The 20,483-nt window shown below is 37.3% G+C and overlaps 1 protein-coding gene across 2 annotated transcripts in view; it reads left to right on the top strand.

Annotated features, from left to right (window-relative positions):
• The window catches only part of ap3b1a (adaptor related protein complex 3 subunit beta 1a), a 55,445-nt gene that overhangs the window by 31,718 nt on the left and 3,244 nt on the right, over positions 1–20,483 (top strand). For both annotated transcript variants that reach the window (XM_058415351.1, XM_058415350.1), the window contains exons 23-26: positions 7,651–7,879; positions 8,383–8,467; positions 11,550–11,647; positions 12,039–12,168. In XM_058415351.1, coding sequence (XP_058271334.1) covers positions 7,651–7,879; positions 8,383–8,467; positions 11,550–11,647; positions 12,039–12,168 — 542 coding nt within the window. The remainder of the gene's footprint in view (positions 1–7,650; positions 7,880–8,382; positions 8,468–11,549; positions 11,648–12,038; positions 12,169–20,483) is intronic.

Below are 20,483 nucleotides of genomic sequence, written 5' to 3'. Positions count from 1 at the left end.
AGATTGTTGACCTTTCGAGTGTGAAAGTGGTTCCTCCCATGAGAAGAAGTGTCTGAGAGAAAGTGTTACTGTTTTTCTGGAAAGGAAAATGTCTCTAAAAAGAGGAATGGAGTGGAATTCCTTCATCCATTCCTGTCTCAATTTTCTGCCTTCTGCAATAGAGCCACAGAAAGCAAATCTCTATAGCTTCTGCTTTGTTGTACACACAGTGAGTGTGCTCTCTCTCATCAGTCTGTTTGCTGAATTTGAATTAGATTGAAATTGATTTTTTTTTCTATTTGGTCTGATTCAGTTTCACGCTGCACAACATTAAACAAACCAGAAAACAAAAGCATTTGCTTTTTTTTTTTTTTTTTCCCCCTACACATGTGAGTGACATGCAGAAAGGGACAGGGAGAGAAACCTAACGTATTTCTTTCATTCATTTGTGTCGAATGTAACCATGCAATATGTAAACAAACCTTCTACATGTGTTGTCTTCTACATACATACAAATGTCTTCTACATTTTTGTCTACAATCAAAAATGCCATGGAGAACAGGTGGCTGATGATGCTCGTGATGAACAAATTAAATTCATTGTCTTCTAACTCGTACAACACTGTCATTAAAAACAAAAATGTTAACATGCTTTAACAGTCCATTATGACAGTCCGTTATGATTCTATATGTCAGTCACATGTTCATACACTTTGTATAAACATATTAGTCATTTTTTACCTATTATTGAACAATACCTGAACTAAGCTTTAGTAGCATTTGGACATCTATTGCCCAGATTCTAAAAATAATCTAATATGACTGGTTACTGCACTATACACACCTTGTCATAACTGGTCCTTTTGTGCCTAAGCACTGCCATATTTGGCCCAGATTTCTCAGCTATCTATCCCAGAATCCCTACAGAAAATTCCCCTCTCTGTCTCTGTTCGTCTTTCCATCATCCCCAGGTTAGCAAGGTTGCCTGGGTTACCATGGGATTGCCAGCAGTGGGGATAGGGGGGTGATATAGGCTAGTCCACAGCTGCTTGATTGACAGACTCATCAGGACTGCTGTGCTGCTATAGGCTGTTAGACACAGGTCATTAGAATACTCCCCATGAGGCTAGGCTGCAGTCTAATCAGAGCTGGAATAAAAGGCGAAATGGAGAAGAGAATGAACCGGCTGATTTCGAGTCAATGCTATGCATAAATACATTATAGGCCTTCAGATACTCAGTCACAGTGGATAAACCTAATCTTTGTTACACTCACACATGCGCGCACACATATACATGTTCATTCATGCCTAAAAGGAGACCTATGCAGAAAGTCTTGTATAATCAGTTAGACTCTATATCATATTCATATTCATAGACAATAATAGTTCAGTAATTTACCTGCAGTTAAACACTTGGGGGTATGTGGTTATAGGAAAATAAGTGATGGGTCACCTGAGGTGAAGTGGAGAGCCTTTACCATCCCTAAACTAATTCTGTAACTAGACTAGCACACCCAGGAGTATTATTCCTATATAGACAAGTATTCCTCTCATATTATAGCCATTTCAGCATGTTCTTTTATTTATTAAAAAATAATGAATATTTTTCCCCACTTATTGCTACATTTTAATGCTGTCCAGAAAAATAAAAGTTTATCACTTACAGCAAAAAAAAAAAAAAAACATACAGAGAAACCGAAAACTGTGTCGTGTTGAAAAATAGAAAACACTTGCAAAGCAATGTCACTGCAGACTCAAGTCACTGTGAAGGTTGTTTCCATAGAAATGAGCTATAATAAACCAGTGATGTTTCTTGTGATTTCTGTCAGAACCATGCTGTTAGAAAATGAATCGACACCAAACAGCACCTTCTGACCAATCAACAGCATTATGGTATAAATGATGATATATATCATCACATTGTGGTGTACGATTATCATACAGTGATATTTTCAGCCATATGTGTATTCAAGGAATATTAGCAGTGTGCATGTGCATGTGTGTGATCTCAGCATTTTTCTTTTTTTGGGAGGGGGGCTGCTTGGGGCAGGAGGGCTGTGTGGGTGGGGTGGTAGGTGTGATGAGAGTAGGGGGTCAGGTGTGATGTCTGCCTCTTTCCCTAATATCATTTTGACATTGGGATTCATTCAAAAACACAGCGATTCTGATAGCATTTCATTCATAATTAAAGTGAGGGGGACAGGCATCGGCCTGGGGAAATTGAACTGTCGGAGGCAAGCACAAACCAACTAGGCAAAACCTGCCGGCCGTTTGACCCCATCAGACTGAGGGGGACGTGTCATAATTTGTTCATTCGATACCCATCAACCAGCACTGACCCTGCTGCATTTGTAGTGTGCCCAGTGTGAGCCTCATTATCACTCCGAAACATGGACAAAATATAAACCACACACGCACATGTGCATACAAATATAGCCTGCACTGTACAGACAGTGTTCTCAGAGAATACAAGCTTGCACCAGTGTTAATCTCATTCAAAAGACACAGTGATCACAGGTCATTATAAAATTGTATTTCTTGCTGGTGCACAACAGTTTTGTAAAATATAAATAAATAAATGTTAAGGTTAAAACTGTGTGGCAGTACAGGCAAACACATCAGGTTATAGTTGTCACCTGAAAGTGTGTATAGAGTCTGTCTCTTCTCAACATGTGATACTAAATATTAATAAGCGTTAATTAAGGATAAATTTATAATATCTCTATCACTAAATTCAGTTTCATTATCGTAGATAAATCCCTTAAAAAAAATCTTTCCTACTCAATCAGACCTGTGTGGGCCACTTCTGTTAATACTAACCCTACCCTGAAAAGTCAGACAAACTCTTTCTCATTGCTTTTCTGTTTCACTTTCACAAGTCAGAAAATGTGGGGTGTGTCATACATATTTATAGGATAATGATTATCATAGCAAGTGGATGTACATTTGCATTTCTGTGCTATTCATCTTTCTTGTTGCAGCCCAGGATTTTAATGCAGGCAAAGAATTTCCGTTTTCCTCTTGTTTAAAATGAGATCATCTGTCTTTTAACTGCGTACTGAATTCAGTTTTATTTTATTCGTATAACACTTTTAACAGTGTCTCAAAGCAGTTTTACAGAAATGTAGAATAAAAATTTCAGGTTCAAATTAAGTTTATATTTATCCCTAGTGAGCAAGCCAGAGGTAAGAGTGCCAAGGAAAAACTCCCTGAGACAATATGAGTAAGAAACCTTGAGGGGAAACAGACTCAAAAGGTTGACACTAGAGAGCGTGATTATAAATAATGCACATATGCACTGGCTGCATTCTGTTTAACCAGTCCTAGCGTTTACAGCACTAGGTATAAATGGACAACTGCTGGTGATTGTGGTGACTTTAGTTTTTTTTTTATCTTACCGCTAAAATAGTGTTAAATTTGAATTTAGTTTTATTTTTTCTCTTTACATTTCTACAAATTTATGATATGTAATGAGACCAACAGACTTTTTACTGAGTAAAACATTTTTACACTGAGTGATGGAGAACAAACAGAGCTATATTCAGTGGACATTATAGACAAATGATTGGCCTTTTTCTGTTGTCTTTGTTGTATTAACCTAAGAACCACTTTGAACATCCTTCATAATTGATGAATGTGATGGTGGATTTATGAGAACTGATCACTGACATGATTCTGAAGGGTGTAATAACAGATTGGTCTTGCAGCTTTGGCTCATAAAAATGTTCAGGAATACACCTTTGGTCTGTGATTGTTTACACAATCCTTAATGACATTAATATAAAGCAGTGTAAATGCCACATGACCCCACAAAAGCATGTACAGTGCTTGTACTACTTTTTAATATATTTTGAATGCAAATGCATTGCTTGCTTTTGTTTTCTGAAACCGATATCAGCTGATGTTGATATTTTATAGAATTATCAACAGTAATATTAACACACTGGTGCACACACACACACAGTTCCTCAGTCTCTGAAACTATTCTGTGTAAAAAAAAGAAAATGTAATATTCTAATAATTCTATGTCTAAATAGAAGTCCCTCATATATAACTAAACTATATTACAGGCAGATATAGAAATAGATGTTCATATACGTCAGCCATTATTTTTTCCCCCACTGTGGCATGTATGTGTTGTGTTTGTCAGCAGTTTTTTGTCAGAATGTGAAGGTGACTACAGCGAGTGGCCATCCATCACGCCACTTCCTTCTAGCTTATTCATAATAAGGTGCTCAATCAAACTCTGCTACACACACACCTGCTCTGAGTGTGTACAGTATGGTCAAGGTTACTTTCCTATCCTCTTGTTATTTACTCTGACAGAGCAGAGGTGGTCATCTGTGTGTGGGGGGGATGGGGGGGTGAAGTGATATGTGAAGGTTTGTTTGGTCCCTGAGTAGAGTGACAGTGTGGTCATCATGGTGAATTAAAAGAGATGCTATCATGGTGATCAGCTTTATCAACACAGGCCCTGATATCATTAAATGTCTACACCACCTCTGCTTATTGCGTCTGCCTCAAAGTGTGTGTTAGGGACAGTATGGTTTGAGCGTGGGCTTTTCTGACGTTTGTATTTTCAGATAGATTATTCCTCCTTATGAGAATTGAGCAGGTGTTGCTTATAGCTATTTCCGTGAGTGTAAATCAAGAAAAGGATAAGCAGCCATATGGAACATGGTACTGAATAAAAATAGTGTCTTGGTTCATTTGTTAGCTACTTAAATGGTGTAGAAGTTAGGTGATCATTTTTGTACATTTCAGAGATGCTAGGCTATAGGGACTTGTAATATACTGTTTTAAGTCACAGTATATATGCTTATCTTTAGCTCTTTGTATCTGGAGGGAGGGGACTTGGACAAAACTTTGTTAACCAGTTAGTCCTCAACTGGTTAACTTTAATACTAAATGACATGCTAGCTATCAACCCTGAAATAAGTAGTGATCCACATCACGTCCAGTTCTTCTCTACATTTATGATTTTCTATGATGTACATGCGCCCAGACAAGGAGAGAATAAAAATCTAAAATGTCCTCTAGCAACTTTTGCTAGCCATGCTCTGTGGGACAGTGAGAGTTGCAGGATCAAAGTGGGACTGAAACATTGTTGAGTCCTCTGGTCCCAGCAGAGACGATCTGCTGTGGGTTTCCCTTTACCATTCACAATACCTTACACAACCTGGTGTGCTGTCACAAAGACCCCTGCTACTTGGTGAGTAATTTTAATCAAATTCACTTTGGTTAGTCTATTATTAGAGCCTCTATCTTATTATATACTTACTGTTTCCTGGAGCAAATCCCTGGAGTAACCCCATGCCCTGGGGCACGTACATGGAGTTTTGCTTGCTAGTCAGTTATTTCTAGGTATTGTTTTTGTACTACCAAATCATGCCAAACAACCCATATATTAAGTTAGATTGGAGAACTTCATGGAGGCTTAGGGCATATAGGACTTGTACATAGCAACCATTCATTCCAGTTCTGGTTATCAAGTACAAACATCAAGATGTGATTAACATTTTAAGTGTTTTAAAATTGCTGCTCATATTTTGGGGGTAGTTGTCTATGGTACTCCCTTTCATTTGTTTAAATACATTGTCGTAATTCTTTCAGGTAGTACATGTGGTTAAAAAACAATTGGGATTACATGAAACACTGTTTAGACTGTGTTTTTGTGGGGATGTGGCTTTGCGTAGTTCCCAGGAACTAACGTGAAGCAATTCTTCAATGTTGACTGGCCCCAAAGAGCTCTCGATACAGGAAAGATGGCACTTTTCAGGTGGCAGATTCACCAGCTGACATTCACAGCTAGATGCACACAACTGACGTACATCATTGTGAATGCCCGCCAAGTTAGAATGGGCCATTAACTCTTGCAGTGTTTTATTTGAACATTATATTATATGCATGGAAAAAAAAATATTTTGTTGTGACTTTTTGGGTCAGAGACTCTCATCTCCCACTTGTACAGGTTGTCATTAATTATTGTAAAGTGAGGAATGATTATCGTCTACCACATTGGCAACTTTACACTTGCCTTACTTGTTGGGACCCTCCCAGGTCCATTACTAGCTGAATAAACCACAGGTAATTCCCAAAATTAGGAGTGTTTTGGATATGGCACTGTTGCAGATTTGCATGGTATCACACTGCTGCTACTGTGATTTAATGCAAAATGAACCTTACATAGGCTTGAGGCTTTCAATGGGGATAAAGCATAGACTGATACTTATCAAATAATTTAGTGAAGTGAAGCTATATAAGGAAGTAGTCTGTCTAGACAATCAACACATGGACGCATAGGCACACACATCATGAGATCTCTCTTTGCATACACTCTGGCAATGATTACACATCATACCACATAGACCGCATGAAATCAAGGATATCAACATCTTCACCAGTACATCCTATACAAGCTTATCACATAGTCCATGTCATGATCCTGTGCTTCGCAACTCTCTCTCCTGCTCCTTAATGAAATATAAATAAATCGAAATAAATGTAGAAACAACAAAATAAGTAAGTAAATATAGAAATAAATGAATTGAACACAAAGGAAAATGAATAAATATTTTAAAGCATAAATATATTTATTTATTTATTTATTTATTTATTTATTTATTTATTTATTTATTTATTGCAAGGATATTAAATTAAAACCCAAAGAGGCTAAAATTGCACTAAAATTTCCTCCCAATAAAAGTCCAAACTTGGTCTAAATGTCTAAAATGTGGAATAATTTAGAATAAATAAATACATTATTCTAGCATTTCAACAATACTTACTGTACATTTAAATAACATTAAAAATTGACTGTCTAAAACATAGACAAAAGCTAATGAGTAGTGACAATCTTCTGAACAAAAGAAATAAAGTGGCTCTAAAACAGCTTATGAACAAATAACACTATTGCTAGTCATCTTGTCCAATGTCCAGCTCGAAGTTTCCTGTCTAGTGTGAGAAATGAGCCTTCGATTATTTTTTGGAGCTCAGTTTGGGTTATTTTGTGTGTCCTTACCTCGGACTGTCGTGGACATGTTTGCTAAGACGATCCTGTGCTTTGTCACATTATGACCTTTCACGTTTTCAGAAATTGCTGCCAATGTTTTATTTTTACCACAAATTCCGATCACGTGCAAAGTGGTTTAGTACTTGCTGTGAAAATAATGAACATATGTTGATCTGTCCATCTGTTTTTGAAAGCTTGATTTTTTATTTTATTTTTTTATTCCTGTCTTAGAGAAAGCCATGCCATCATCCTTCCTTCCTCTTCTACTTGCCATCCTTAGTAAAGAAGGGGGTGTTAATGTGAAAAAGTGTTTCCTTTACAACTCAGATTATTGACAGTCGCAGAGTATTTTAGGGGTGGCGGGGAGAGGCTCATTGAATGTGATTTTTCATTCTTGTGAATTTATCAGCAATGTGTTATGGTCCTGTTAAAACATTCATCTAGTCCAAGTCCAGACCACAATCTGCCATTTGGCAAAGGCTCATGTATTTTGTTTTCATTTTCTAAATAGTTCTCCATACATGTCCTGGTACGCATAACTAACCTTCTAGTCTTGTCCCAGACTGTCATTAGTTCTTGTTGAAACCATTTTCTGGAAGTGTCTGTAACCCATGGTCTGTAGCACGTCATCTGTAACATGCGTGTATGTATATTTGCAGGTGGCCAGTCCCATGTTTGTTCCAGTTCATTCTCACGAGCTTCTCCACAGCATGACTGGAAAAGGCCTGGCTGCTCACTATCACTTTCCCCGGCAACTGTGTATCTATGGTAACCACATGGTTTCTCTTCAACTGACACTTAGCAACCACAGTGACCATGTCCTCCACAACATCCATATCATGGAGACAGCATCCACCGGTCAGAAAATCCACTGTTTCAGCCCAATTGGTAAGATTAACAGCTCAGCACAATCTAACCTAAATGACAATGTTGGGTTTAATTAGATCTATCTATTAGCTTTATTAAAGTATTTACATGTGGGGAAAATGTTCTCTGTGCCATAACCTATAATGTTAGGTCCATAAATATTTGGATATTGACAAAGTAATTGATAATTTAGCAGTCTACCACTACAAGGTAATGTGTGTGAACTGTAAAAAATGAACCATAAAAGCATAGCTCAATAGTGAACTATACAGTTCTGTACAGCCATAGGATAAGCCCTGTATGGCTTTCTAGTGACTATAGAGTATAGTCATTTTTATTATGATCCATGTAGTGCATATGCACATTTAGAATTTACCCTGGGCTAATAACCCCCACATAGTCAGAGACAGCAGTGATGGAGGGTTATGTTATCAAGTCTGTACATTGTAATATCTGTCTGTCTATCTCTCATTCTGTATCTTGTCCTCTCTACCCCAACTTCTCTCTCTGTATCTCTTTTTCAGAGAGTTTGGAGCTGGAGGCATCAGTAACAGTTTCACTTGGAGTGGATTTTAATGACTCAACACAGGCAGCCAGTTTCCAGTTGTGGTAAGAGCTCTTCTTCTCTTCCCACCAATTTTAAAGACAGTATGAGGCCAAAAAATGGTGGTAATAGACTGGGTCATACTGAAGACCTTAGTAACTTTTAAGTGTAAAAAAAAAAAAATGCATTTGTGTATGTGAAAATAGAAATATAAATTGTGTGTGTGAGAGAGAGAAAGAGAGTTTGTTTCTGGTATTTGTCTTCAGCAGTCTCAAAATTCTTCTCTATATACGAGCACAGACACTCGCACTTCCACACTCCGTTAGTTATTATAATGAAAGCATGTCATTACCAGATTGAATTACTGAGAGTTATTCTGTTCTTCTCTCTCCCTTGCTTTCTCTCTCTCTCACACACTCATACACACAGGCAGGAACAGGCCAGAAGCCATTTTTAATAAATTGTTACCTTCACAGCCCTATCGCCTGTAATCAGCATTTAATTTTTAAATAATCTAATTTGAGATAATTTGTATTTCTTTAAAGTCTATGTAATTAGTTTTCTTATTTATTTATTTTTTTCAATTACTGGGTGATGAAGGTTCATGAATAACAGCACCGTAAATAGGTCAGGCTGCAACACTGAAGAGGATTATTTCTAATGACCATACCAGTAAGAGTACAATGACACTGGTGTGTGGGTGGCTGGTTGGGTATGTGTGACATGCTTTATGTTTCATTATACCAGGGTCTGAGCAGTTCAGTGAAGGCTTTACAGAGCTTATGCCACATTAGCCAGTAATCTGAACACCCATTTACACTCTAATCCTTAGCCTATCAATAATACTTTGGGTCTTTTTTTTACACTTTTGCTCAAATATGTTTTGACCTTACTGAAGTCTCTGGACGATACATGATTTCTTTCTATTAGCTGTCTCACTCTTTTCACTCACATTCCCATCCTTTCCAGCTACTGTCAATTCTCCTTTCCTTGTGTGAGTGAAAGTTAATACTCTGAAATGATGGGGTCTCTTACCATCCTTTTCCACAGAAATTCTGGCTTTAAATTTAAGAACCTGTACAGGGACTTTTTAAATAACTTTAAAGAATATTACTAAAATCTATGTACATAAAGCTTAATAGAATAAAAGTAACAAGATTTTATTGCATGGTTCACAGATGCCATTATTCCACAGATTTTTAGTGTCTATTTAAACCATATCAATACTGCTTTTGTCATACTTGATATGAATACAAGTCAACACTGCATCATAACTTGAACATGTTCTATTGATGTATGTAAATAATTATAAATACCAGAGTGCCTTCAGTAAAAGTGTTAAAAGGTGCATTTGCAGGAAAATTGTTTTGTATTAAAAATGATGGTGGCCAATAACTCATTAAACTGTGTTTTAAGAGGTGAAGCTATTAAAGATAGGTCATAAAAATATAATATGTATATAAAAAGACTACCTCTTTTTTTAATTAATAAAAGAATTTTATTAAGGGGCAGAATGAAATCTAGTCAAATCCCTGCTTAACACCTGACATTTTGGATGAATGCTTTTGAAGAGGAAGCTACGACTAACAAATCATTCATAGATAAAATAAACCATGTTGGTACACCAAGTGGCTGAAATTCTTGTTGAGCAATGAGTCTTTTTTTGGACTTAATGGTTTTGTCCTCTTGTCCGTTTCCTGAGACGAAGTCTGTGTCCCAAATCACAGATCGCTCTATTAATTAGTGTGTCAGATTATCATTCCAGCTATCTGTATCAGAGAGATGCTATTTTTACATGAAATAGTCATAATGTGCTGTTTGGGACTTGTTTTAGGCCACTATAAATCTGTTTAAACGAGTAACTAACTCACTTAAGCCTTACTTTCAGCACAATAATTATACACTGTAAACATGATTAAGGCTTACAGTAAGCAGTGGAATGGCTACAGTAAGTAATTATAGACCAATGAAATAAATAACACCTGAAGCTGTGTGAGATCACAAGTGAGAACCAGTAAAAGCCAAAAGAAAATTCATGGCAAATGCCTTGTTGTTTACAATCAACTACCATTCTAGGTTTCTAATAGGTTGATTCTTAAAAAAACTTTCTCAACTTTCTAAGTAATTTGTATTTCATAGTCTACAGTACCACTGTAGTTCAGTATAAATGGTACTGTAATATACACTGATCAGCTGTAACATTAAACCCATCTGCCTAATATTGTGTAAGTTTGACTTGTGCTGCCAAAACAACTCTAACTTGATTCCACAAGACCTCTAAAGGTGCTCTATGGTATCTGCTACCAAGATGTTAGGTGTATGTTGCATGGTGCAGCTTCCGTGGACTGGACTTGTTTGTCCAGCATGTTCTTCAGATACTCAACCCAATAGAAATCTGGGGAATTTGGAATCCAAATGAACACATTGACCTCTTTGTTCCTCAGGCCATTTCTAAACAATGTTTAGGTAACCCTGACATCCTGGACTTAAGGTTTCCCAGCAGAACATTGCTCAGAGTTCTGATGTTCCTGTAGCCATTGCATCTATTTTCAGAGGTGAATAGGGATCACCACGGGTACTCTGAGCAGTGGTTTCACGGCCCTATACAAAGCAAGTTGCGATACACACCAGACAGGCTAGCCTTCACTGCCAATGTGCACTGGGTCTTGGGCACCCATGACCCTGTCTTCAGATAATCGAGTTGTCTTTCTTTGGACCATTTTCCTGCATACCAGAACACCACCTGCAACTTTGGAGATGTTTTGACCCAGTCGTCTAACTATTACAATTTGGTCCTTGTCAAATTTGCTCAGATCCTTACACTTGCCCATTTCTCATGCTTCCATCTTATCATCTTGGAAGACTTGAAGAATTGACTGCTCACCTACAGCTTAATAAATCCCACCCCTTGATAGGTACCATTGTAACAAATTAATCAATGTTATTCACTTCAATTTAATGTTATTGCTGATTAGTGTGTGTGTCAATGTGCATGTTAAACTTTTTTTTCCTTACCTTTCAGTACTTTGTTGTTTTATCTCTGTGTTATTGTTTCTATGGTTAATAAAATTTCCTGTAAAGTGCTTGTAGTTTCATATGTGTCTATATTTTGTGTGTTGCATTAATGAAATGCATTTTATTTTGCAGTACCGAAGAAGATCGGTTCAATGTGTCTATCCAGCCAGCAGTGGGAGAACTGCTACTTCCTGTCACCATGTCTGAACAGGACTTTAACCAAGAGCAAGGTAACACACACACACACAGTACAATGAATGCATTTCAGTAAAATTACTAACTAAAATGCTCTGTTGAGGACTATTCAAAGAAAACAAGTAGTTATGCTATGTCCCTGTGGTTCCATGAATCCCATATAACCACCAGGACAAGTGACAATCATCTGGATACCTTCTAGCTCAAGTGTATAACATACAGTATCCAACTGCATTATGAACACGCATTATGAAATGTGAATTAAAAACACTTTTACCCAAGATGTCATCAAATTATAGTCATTAGAATTTATATATTTTCTATAAATATTTTTCTATATTTTAGGTCATATTATATGTAAATATGTTTGTATGCTGAAGTCACTAAGAAAATTCACAAACCTATTTTCTTTTTTAACCGCTACAGGAAAGCTGCAGGGAATGAATGAATGCTCAGCCTCAGTCACCATGTCATCCAAAAACATCGTAATCACTGACAAGGTCATGAATGTGGCTAACATGGGTGTGGTGCCTTCTGGAGAAAATAACATCCACAGGTACTGAAATGAACTCTTTCATTCATCTTTTGAAGCACCATAACTCATAAGTGTTACTCATGACAAACAAAAGTTTTATTTTGGGTTTTGACCAAGCGTTTAACAATCCGTGCGGCAGGAATGAAGGAACAGTGAATAAATGCTGTGTGTTTAAATACAGAGGGAAAAGTCTCCTGGGGATCTCCTGACTAACTTTGGAGAGTGGATATTTTACAATAACAATCGCACATGAAGATATAAAAATGCAGTCCTCTTCACTGGTTGTTAGATAAGAGCTCTGATTGATTAATTGGATTATGAAATAAGTGGTGAATAGCAGATGACCTCAAGCTGAGTCTCCATCATGGGCAATAGGGAGACAAAGTGATAATCATTTACATTTCTGGCTTTTGGCAGACGCCCTTATCTAAAGCAACTTACATTTATCTCATTTATACAACTGAGCAATTGAGGGTTAAGGGCCTTGCTCAGGGGCCCAGTAGTGGCAGCTTTGTGGACCCAGCACTCACTTTAACCACTAAGCTACCACATCCTATCAGCCATGGCTCCATCTGTAAAAATAAATAAATAAAAAATACCCATGTATCATTAGAAATGCTCCTGTCATTTACTTCCTGGATTTGAAAGAATGTGAACATAGGTGATATGAGTGTGAAAGTATTTTTCTATGTGGGCCTGCATAAATACATGTGGTGATGTTATTTGGGCTGCTCCCTGTTTTTGGGGTTGCCACAGCAGATCATTTGGTCCGCTTGTTTCGATTTTGGCACAGGTTTTATGCAGGATGCCCCTCCTGACTCAAACCTCCCATTTAATCTGGGCTTGGGTCCGGCACTGAGAGTTACCTCTTCAGTGGCTGGGTTAGCATCCTGCCCGGGATTTGAACCTAGGCCGCAGCAATGAGAGCGTGGGATCCAGCTGCTGGACCACCGGGAGGCTATAAGCATATAAGTGTAATATCTTAAATATCTATGAATGTTGCATCTTAAATATCTATGAAATACTTGCATAACATCATCTGTTTATTTGGGCTATTGGTTTTTAGTGCATTCCAACGTTTACGTGAATTTTCTAAGAATATTAAGTATCCATTGCGTATGTAAGAGAGAGCCTTCATCTCTGTTTTTTTTTGGTTGTTGAGTTGGCTTAATCAGAGGACTCATTCTCATATTCCCAGGATAGTTACAACCTGTAATTTATCAGGCACCTGTAAGTCAAATAACTCAAAATATAAAATAAATAAGGAGTCAATGCTGACAGTGGTGTTCATTGGCCATTCCTAATTATCACCATTTTGTTTCTTAATTGACAGTAAATCTACAAGCAAACCAGTGTATACTCCCTCTGCCCCTGCTTGCATTGTGATGGATTTAATTTCTGTTTTAATGGACACTGGCTAGCAGCTAGATTGTCCACCTGCTTTCTGAATCTCAAAGCTGTTTTTTAGTTCTGCATGTGCAGCTTTGCCTGTGAGTCAGGACGTGTGTGTGAAGCGTGTATATGTGCATGTAATGTGTTCTGTTGTTGTCACAGTCACATGACCCATGCCAGAGTTGACCTATTTATACACCAAAAAAAAAGAAAAGAATCGTGTTTTGTGTTGCATTGTAGGAATATTAAATATAAGAGAGCGTGGAAATCATTTTGTTGTGTTGTGGAAAAAAGAAACCTCACATGATGAATTATAAACCAAGTGAATTCACTCATCTGTATTCAGCAGTATTAGTGAGTGTGTATTGAAGCACTAGTGTTTAATCCACAGATTTAATCCAGATGTTCAGAAAGCAGTTTCAGAGCATGAGCTTGTCTGCGGAAGTGTTGGATGGGGAAATTTTTATTGTTCATTTGAACAGTGTTATTCTGAATTAGACTATTTTAATTTAATTTTGATCAAAACCACTGAAGAAATGTCACAACGTCTCATTAAATTGTTTCCGTGTAGCAACGGTTACTCAACATGCGGCACAGAAGAGACGTACAATGCATAGTTAGCAGTGTTCCTTTCTGCATTTGTAATGAATCTTGCTTGAATGTTTTTTTTTATTGGCTAGTTGGACTACAGTGGACTTCAGTTTACTGGTTCTTAATGAGTTCCTGTCTGACTCTGACCTGAGAGACACAGAACATTTGATGTTTCTGTGAAATGAATGAGTGATATTGTCAGCTGATTATCAACAACTTTATCCTTGCTATCTTTTTTCTACATGCCTTCATTTAGTACTTAATGCAGTTATCCTTATAATTAAATGATGGCTTTCATGGAGATGAACTACAGTTTTATAGAGGAACTTGTGACTTGGTGAAATACATATTTAATCTAATTCTGTACTGCTGATGCTAAGCTGAATGTTGCCAACTTTTTTTTAAACCGGGCATTGCATTGTGAGAAGTAATTGTTGGACATGTGACATGAGATGTTCTCAACTGCTATTTTTGTGAAGTCTAGTAAGTTGCAAGTTCAATCCAACGTGGATCTGACAGAAAAGCCCACAAATGCTCTATCCAGTTGAGATTTGGGGAATTTGGACAGCAGGTCAACATCTTGCAGGTCAGCAGTAGCTCAGCGTTCAAGACGTTGAACTACCAGCGTGGCCAAGCCGCCCCTGCTGGACCCTTAACCCTCAACAGAACAGTTGTGTAAATTGGATAAATGTAAGTTGCTTTAGATAAGGGCATCTGCAAAATACCTTACATGTAAATGTAACCGATGGATTTAAAAAGAAGAGGATTATGGTTACCCAATCCCAGTTCCCTGCCCAGTATGCATGCACAATTCAAATTGGGCAGGGGACGTAGATGAGGCAGCATAAGAGCTCCTGATCTCCATGAAGTGACTGCGAATGTTTTGTGACTGGCACAATTGCTGCTTTGGTGGAAGAAAGCATTTTTATCAATATCTTATTGCTAAAAATTAATACTTCACAAAAAAATGACAGCTTTGAAAATACAGAAAGGCCAAAGAATATAATGTAGCTAGAGTAAACCCAGAATATAGGAAATTGATTCGCCTCCTTTTCACATTAGAACATTAAAGCGTGCTGTTCATCCTTGGTTCATCCCATGGCTTTCCTTGATGACCACAGGATTACCAAGCACATCAGTGTAGTGAAGCTGAAGGTGCCCTTCTGCATGTGTGCAGTGATGCTAAAGGCTTCTCTTCTGTCTGTGCTTCACTATGTAATTTGCTGGGATTTTGAATGGAATGGTGCAAAAAAAAAAAACCCAGCCCAGTTTGTGTAAGAATTAGACAGAGCACATGCACATATTTGTCCAACAAAAATTTGTTTTAATTTGCCCATTCCTCTCAGTTAATTTTCTTCTTCTTTTTCTGTAAATAATAATAATATTAATGCCAAATGGAAAGTTTGGCATACTTAACATGTAGTAATTGTTTCAAATTAATTAAAAGCATTCACCTTATGATATTTGCCAACTCCAACCTTAGCTGTTACAGGTTAACGTCTTAATAAATGCCATTTTTCTGTGCTGTGTAAATATATTAACCCAGCAGTTAGTTCACACACCCCCAACCCAGATAATGAAGTAGAGATGAAATACTATGCAGTATGTTTAGATGCAATCGAATAATCCGTTATTAATCAGATTGATGGCTGTTAGATTGAAAAGCCTAAACACCTTAAACAATCCAAATTCAATTTTAATCCGACTGCAAAGTGGTGGTATGTCTGAAATAATCCGGTAAATAGGAAAAAATTGCCATGTAAACACTCTTACCCGACTATTTTCTCAACTGGATTTAAGAATATCTTGCACACATGAGCAGTGCAGTGGTGTGAATGTGACTGTAAATGATGTGCTTGTGCAGAAGTTTTGTTTGGAATATTTGAATCAGGTTGTAATGTTTAGGATACATATCAGAACTTGCAAGAGGTTTTAATTAATTGAGCAAAATGGGCACATGTAATCATACCTACTGACTGTCACTCATAACTGTGCTATTAAAATAGGAATGCATTATCAATGTTAGAAATAAATAGTATGTTCTTTTTTTTGTTACGTACAAGGCACAATACAAATAATTTTTAATTGAATTGAAAATGATATTAATTTAGATCCACATGCTACTGAAAAGTGAATTGCAGACCAACAAAATAGCAATTCCAGTAAATGATGCTTGCACCGGCATGAAAGTGGAGCCTGAAAAAGTCTTCCTGTGCAGATCACAGTATTTGGCTGAAGTTCCGTCAAAACGATAAGAATTGCAGGAAATCGGTTTCAAATGTTCAAAAAGGAAGAAGTGTAACAATGGTACAAATAATTGAGTATGTTGTGCTGCAAGTATTTCAGAGGTTTATTTATTTAGTATGTCACGTCCTGTGTGCAGCAGTAGAGGGCAGTGTTGTTTGTGTTAAACGGTCAGTCTCGCTGCACTGAGAGAGTATAGCGTGACCTTGGAAATTGTGATCAGTCAACAAGTAATACAGAACCATCTACTTCACAGCCATCTATTTTTGTGAATACTTTGTAAAAGCTCTATATAAATTTCACACATTAGTGCTGTTCTGGTTGTTTTTTTAATATTATAAAATACAAAAAAAAATGTTTAGATAAATCCATTTGTGTAAAAGATTTACTTTTAAAATTAAGCTGTTTAAGCTTGACGTTTTGAATAAAATGTGTTTAAAATGACATGTATACCATATCCTTAAACATTAGGTTCACACCGTACATGCATACTATGCTAAGTAGAAGAATAAAAGAACCGGTCTACAGAAGCATAGCACAACTTGCTGTGTTTCTGTAACAGACTTGTTTAGTAAAACTGGATGTGTATGCGTATAAATGGTGACCAATATGGTAACTGGGGGGAAAAAAGACTTGTGAGGTCTGTTTGTTCTCAAAAAAAGCATTCGTTTTACAATAGAAGCAGTTTGTTTTATGATTACAATTTGGAGGCATTGTTAAACCTCATGGATACAATTATACGTTTTCCTGAACCTAGGAAGCTGTGTATGGGTCACAGTCCATCATTAATGGATACAGAAAACAATCATGAGAATACAGATGGCTTAGATACAGTACTGTATCATTGGCTGTTTCTCTCAAATGTTCTGTTTTTGTTTATATAGTAACACAATTTAGTTGGTCCTGAGGATTGATTGAGATTATTTAAATCAGGACTAAAAGTAGTGATTTGGCTCCGGTAAACATGCTACTCTCCTGTTATCTGAGCAACAGGGTTACTGGATTATATTGTAGCTATTGCTAAGAACAAACAAAAGTCAGAGGTTCAAGTGAGTTAGTGTGTAAGAGCTAAATACCATTAGAAGATCCACAGCAGTGTATAATGAAGATACGTCAAATTGTGTGTGTTTTGCAAAAAGACAGTTATATAGCCTTCTAATTTATTTTTGCATTAATCTATTTTTAAAAAAAACTTGATTAAGATTTAAGACTAAAACGAGAGTTTAAAGTCTTAATCAAGTATAATAGACACATTTCTGCCAATGTTTAAAATTTAAGTGCTTTAATTTTCTTAAAGCACAGCAGTGTGTGTGCTAAAAGTAGTTCAAGGGTGTTTTAGAACGGTCTCTGCATCGTCTCTGTTAGAAGGTAATTGAGTAATGTTCGGAGAACCTGTAACGACTCTACGCTTCACTTTCAGAAATGCTAGAATGCTTTGGTGTAAGCCTAACTATAATATATAAAGAATAAATGCCAGTGCATTGAAATGCAGGAAGTGTTATCTTGGATAGTGTCTGGATAGAGGTGGGTGCAGAAGCGGTAGAGGCACAATACAGTTTGGGCAACATCCTGGCAATTCACCACGTTGCCAGGACATTGAAAATGTCACGTAAAATCCTCATGGAAGTAAAGAACTGTTCCGAGCGTTCTGTAATTGAAACGTGGAGGGAGAACAGCAAGAATGTTTTACAGTACTCACGCCTGAATATGACTGGAGTCTGTCTGCGAACTTAAGCAGTGTTAGGTGGATTGTAAGGGAATGTCAGATGCCCTGGAGAGTGTCTATGATATTTGAGTGACCCAACATGGCAACATTCAAACACTATGTGGATCTTTTTTTTTGTTAAAGATTGTGTCTCCAGGAAAAAAAATGTTTAGGGTCATAATCATATGTTTGAAATCACCCAAAGTGGCTACAAGGTGGTCATAATTCTACTGAGCTATAAAGCATTGGAATAAAAACCAAGTTGATTCTGACAACCTTTGCACATTTCTTACATTTCCCATAAAACTGAAATATGATTTTATCAGTTATGTCTGCATCATCTTATTTCATAGAAGTATATTGTGTGTCTCTCTCTCTCTCAACTGCACTCTTTCTGTGGGTATGTCAAAGACGCCAGTTGTGTCTGAGGGTATTTGTGTCCTGTGCAATAAATGGATAAAATTTGATTATAAAAATTCTGATCAATGTTGATAACCTGCCCAAGAACCACAGATACAAATTAAGTAATAGACTAACTGTGGAACAAAGCGTGTCTTCTCCTAGTGCTTTCAATTTTCTCAAAATGTTTGAAAGCCATCCAGTCTCAAGAGTACAAATCACAGTTTGGTGCATCAATTATCCACTTTCAGAAACATTATTGTTGAAATGATGCAGTGCTAATGTATACAGGGGGGTGTAGTGATGTGACATGATGTCTGTAGCAGATAGTGATGGATAGAGAATTTTTTTTTAAAAATTCTTGTATAGCTTTACCGGTGAGAATGACTTAAAAATGACCGATTTCCTGTAATTCAGGTAATCTTGATCTTCTAGCTCGTGAAACTAACAGAACCGTTTTCTCTCCATGCTTCTGCAACTGGACAAATGTGTTGCTTTGACATGCCCTCTATATGTCTGAATGCGTGTAAGGGCCCAGAAACAACAAAGATTTTTATTTTGTCTGTTATAATGCTGGCAATAGTTGAACTTTGTCAGCACTGTTTAAACATGTTAAATGATGAACTGGTGTTGGAGGCAGTCGATGAGTGTGACTGGCTGCTGAGCCTAGCAAATCAGAAAGAAATAAAAGTAAGCAGTGTAGGGAAACAATACTCAATAAGACACAGAAAGAGTATCTCATTTATCATCAACTCGGCTGCTATTGGCATTTACATTTATGTCATTTGGCAGGTGTTCTTATCCAGAGCAACTTACAGAAGTGACTTGTGATCTCAATCAAAAAACACATCCTTGTGCTAGGTCAAGGACTGAGTCAGAGTAAAAACCCAGTTGGTGAGCTTTGATGCATGCTACCTTCGAACCATGAGAGAGCAAATGGGTCTAGTCCAGCAGTGCTAGAGAAACCGAGAGAGCAGGGTGTCGTGCTTGGTGTTGTGAGTGCTTTTAGGTAGGTTTGGTGCTGGTTTTGTATTTGACTGTGTAGGCAGGCATCAGTGATGCAGGCAGCAACAGGAAGCCAGTGAAATCTAGTATTGTGGAAGAAACTGGGAGGTTGAAATGGGTCATGCAGCTGCATTATGGATTAGTTGAAGGGAGTAGATGGTTCACAGGGGCATACCTGCCAGCACCAAGGTGCAGTAGTCCAGATATTATTAGTAGTCATTTTTTTTGTAGTCCAGTCTGGATATAACAAAAGTAGATTGTTTTTGTCCATTTCCAAACTACCACACTTAAAGAATTTTATACCTTTTTCCTCAACATGTTAGTGTTGTTAGTAATGTTTTTACTTTGGTTAATGGCTACATTACCCAAAATGTCAGTTGCCTGCCTATGAAACTGTTATAGGTATTTAGTCTGTCCAGCTCTTTCAACTCCTCACTTTGCTCAGATCAGGATCCATAGCTTCAAATTTCATGCTAACACCAGTGCACACCACCATGCTTTTCATCTCACTTGATCACTTACTAGCCAACAGAATGTCTCTGCCATGTAGCTGCACTGCATTCTGGAGCTCTGGATTTCTGAACTCTGGAACACATCACAAATATTTCAATATAAACATTTAGTGTCATTTTCTTTTAATAAAACGTCAATCCATTTTATTAAGACAATTTCTGCTCAGTTCAAGTTTGATTGTAAAGCACTTTCCAGATGGAGATTTATATACTAAGCTGACAGTGATCTAAAAAACCTTTTGAGAGGAATCAGATGCAAAAAATGAATCCATCCTCTTCTGGATACAGGATAGTGGGATTATAAATCCCACAGTTTGCAGTATATTGTTATCCATCCTTTTTTTGTACTGCTTAACCTATTAAAGGTCACGATGGAGTTTGGATCTCATCCCAGGAAACATTCTGGATGGATTGCAGGGTACAATATATGCGCTGTAGATGGCAGTCAGCCTACAAAGGCATGCAACATGCAAAGGGCAAATATGGGA

Source organism: Hemibagrus wyckioides, linkage group LG18, assembly GCF_019097595.1.
Source record: "Hemibagrus wyckioides isolate EC202008001 linkage group LG18, SWU_Hwy_1.0, whole genome shotgun sequence".
NCBI classification, from domain to species: Eukaryota; Metazoa; Chordata; class Actinopteri; order Siluriformes; family Bagridae; genus Hemibagrus; species Hemibagrus wyckioides.
Note: the sequence above shows the minus strand (reverse complement) of the source record. Positions and strands in the feature narration are given on the sequence as shown.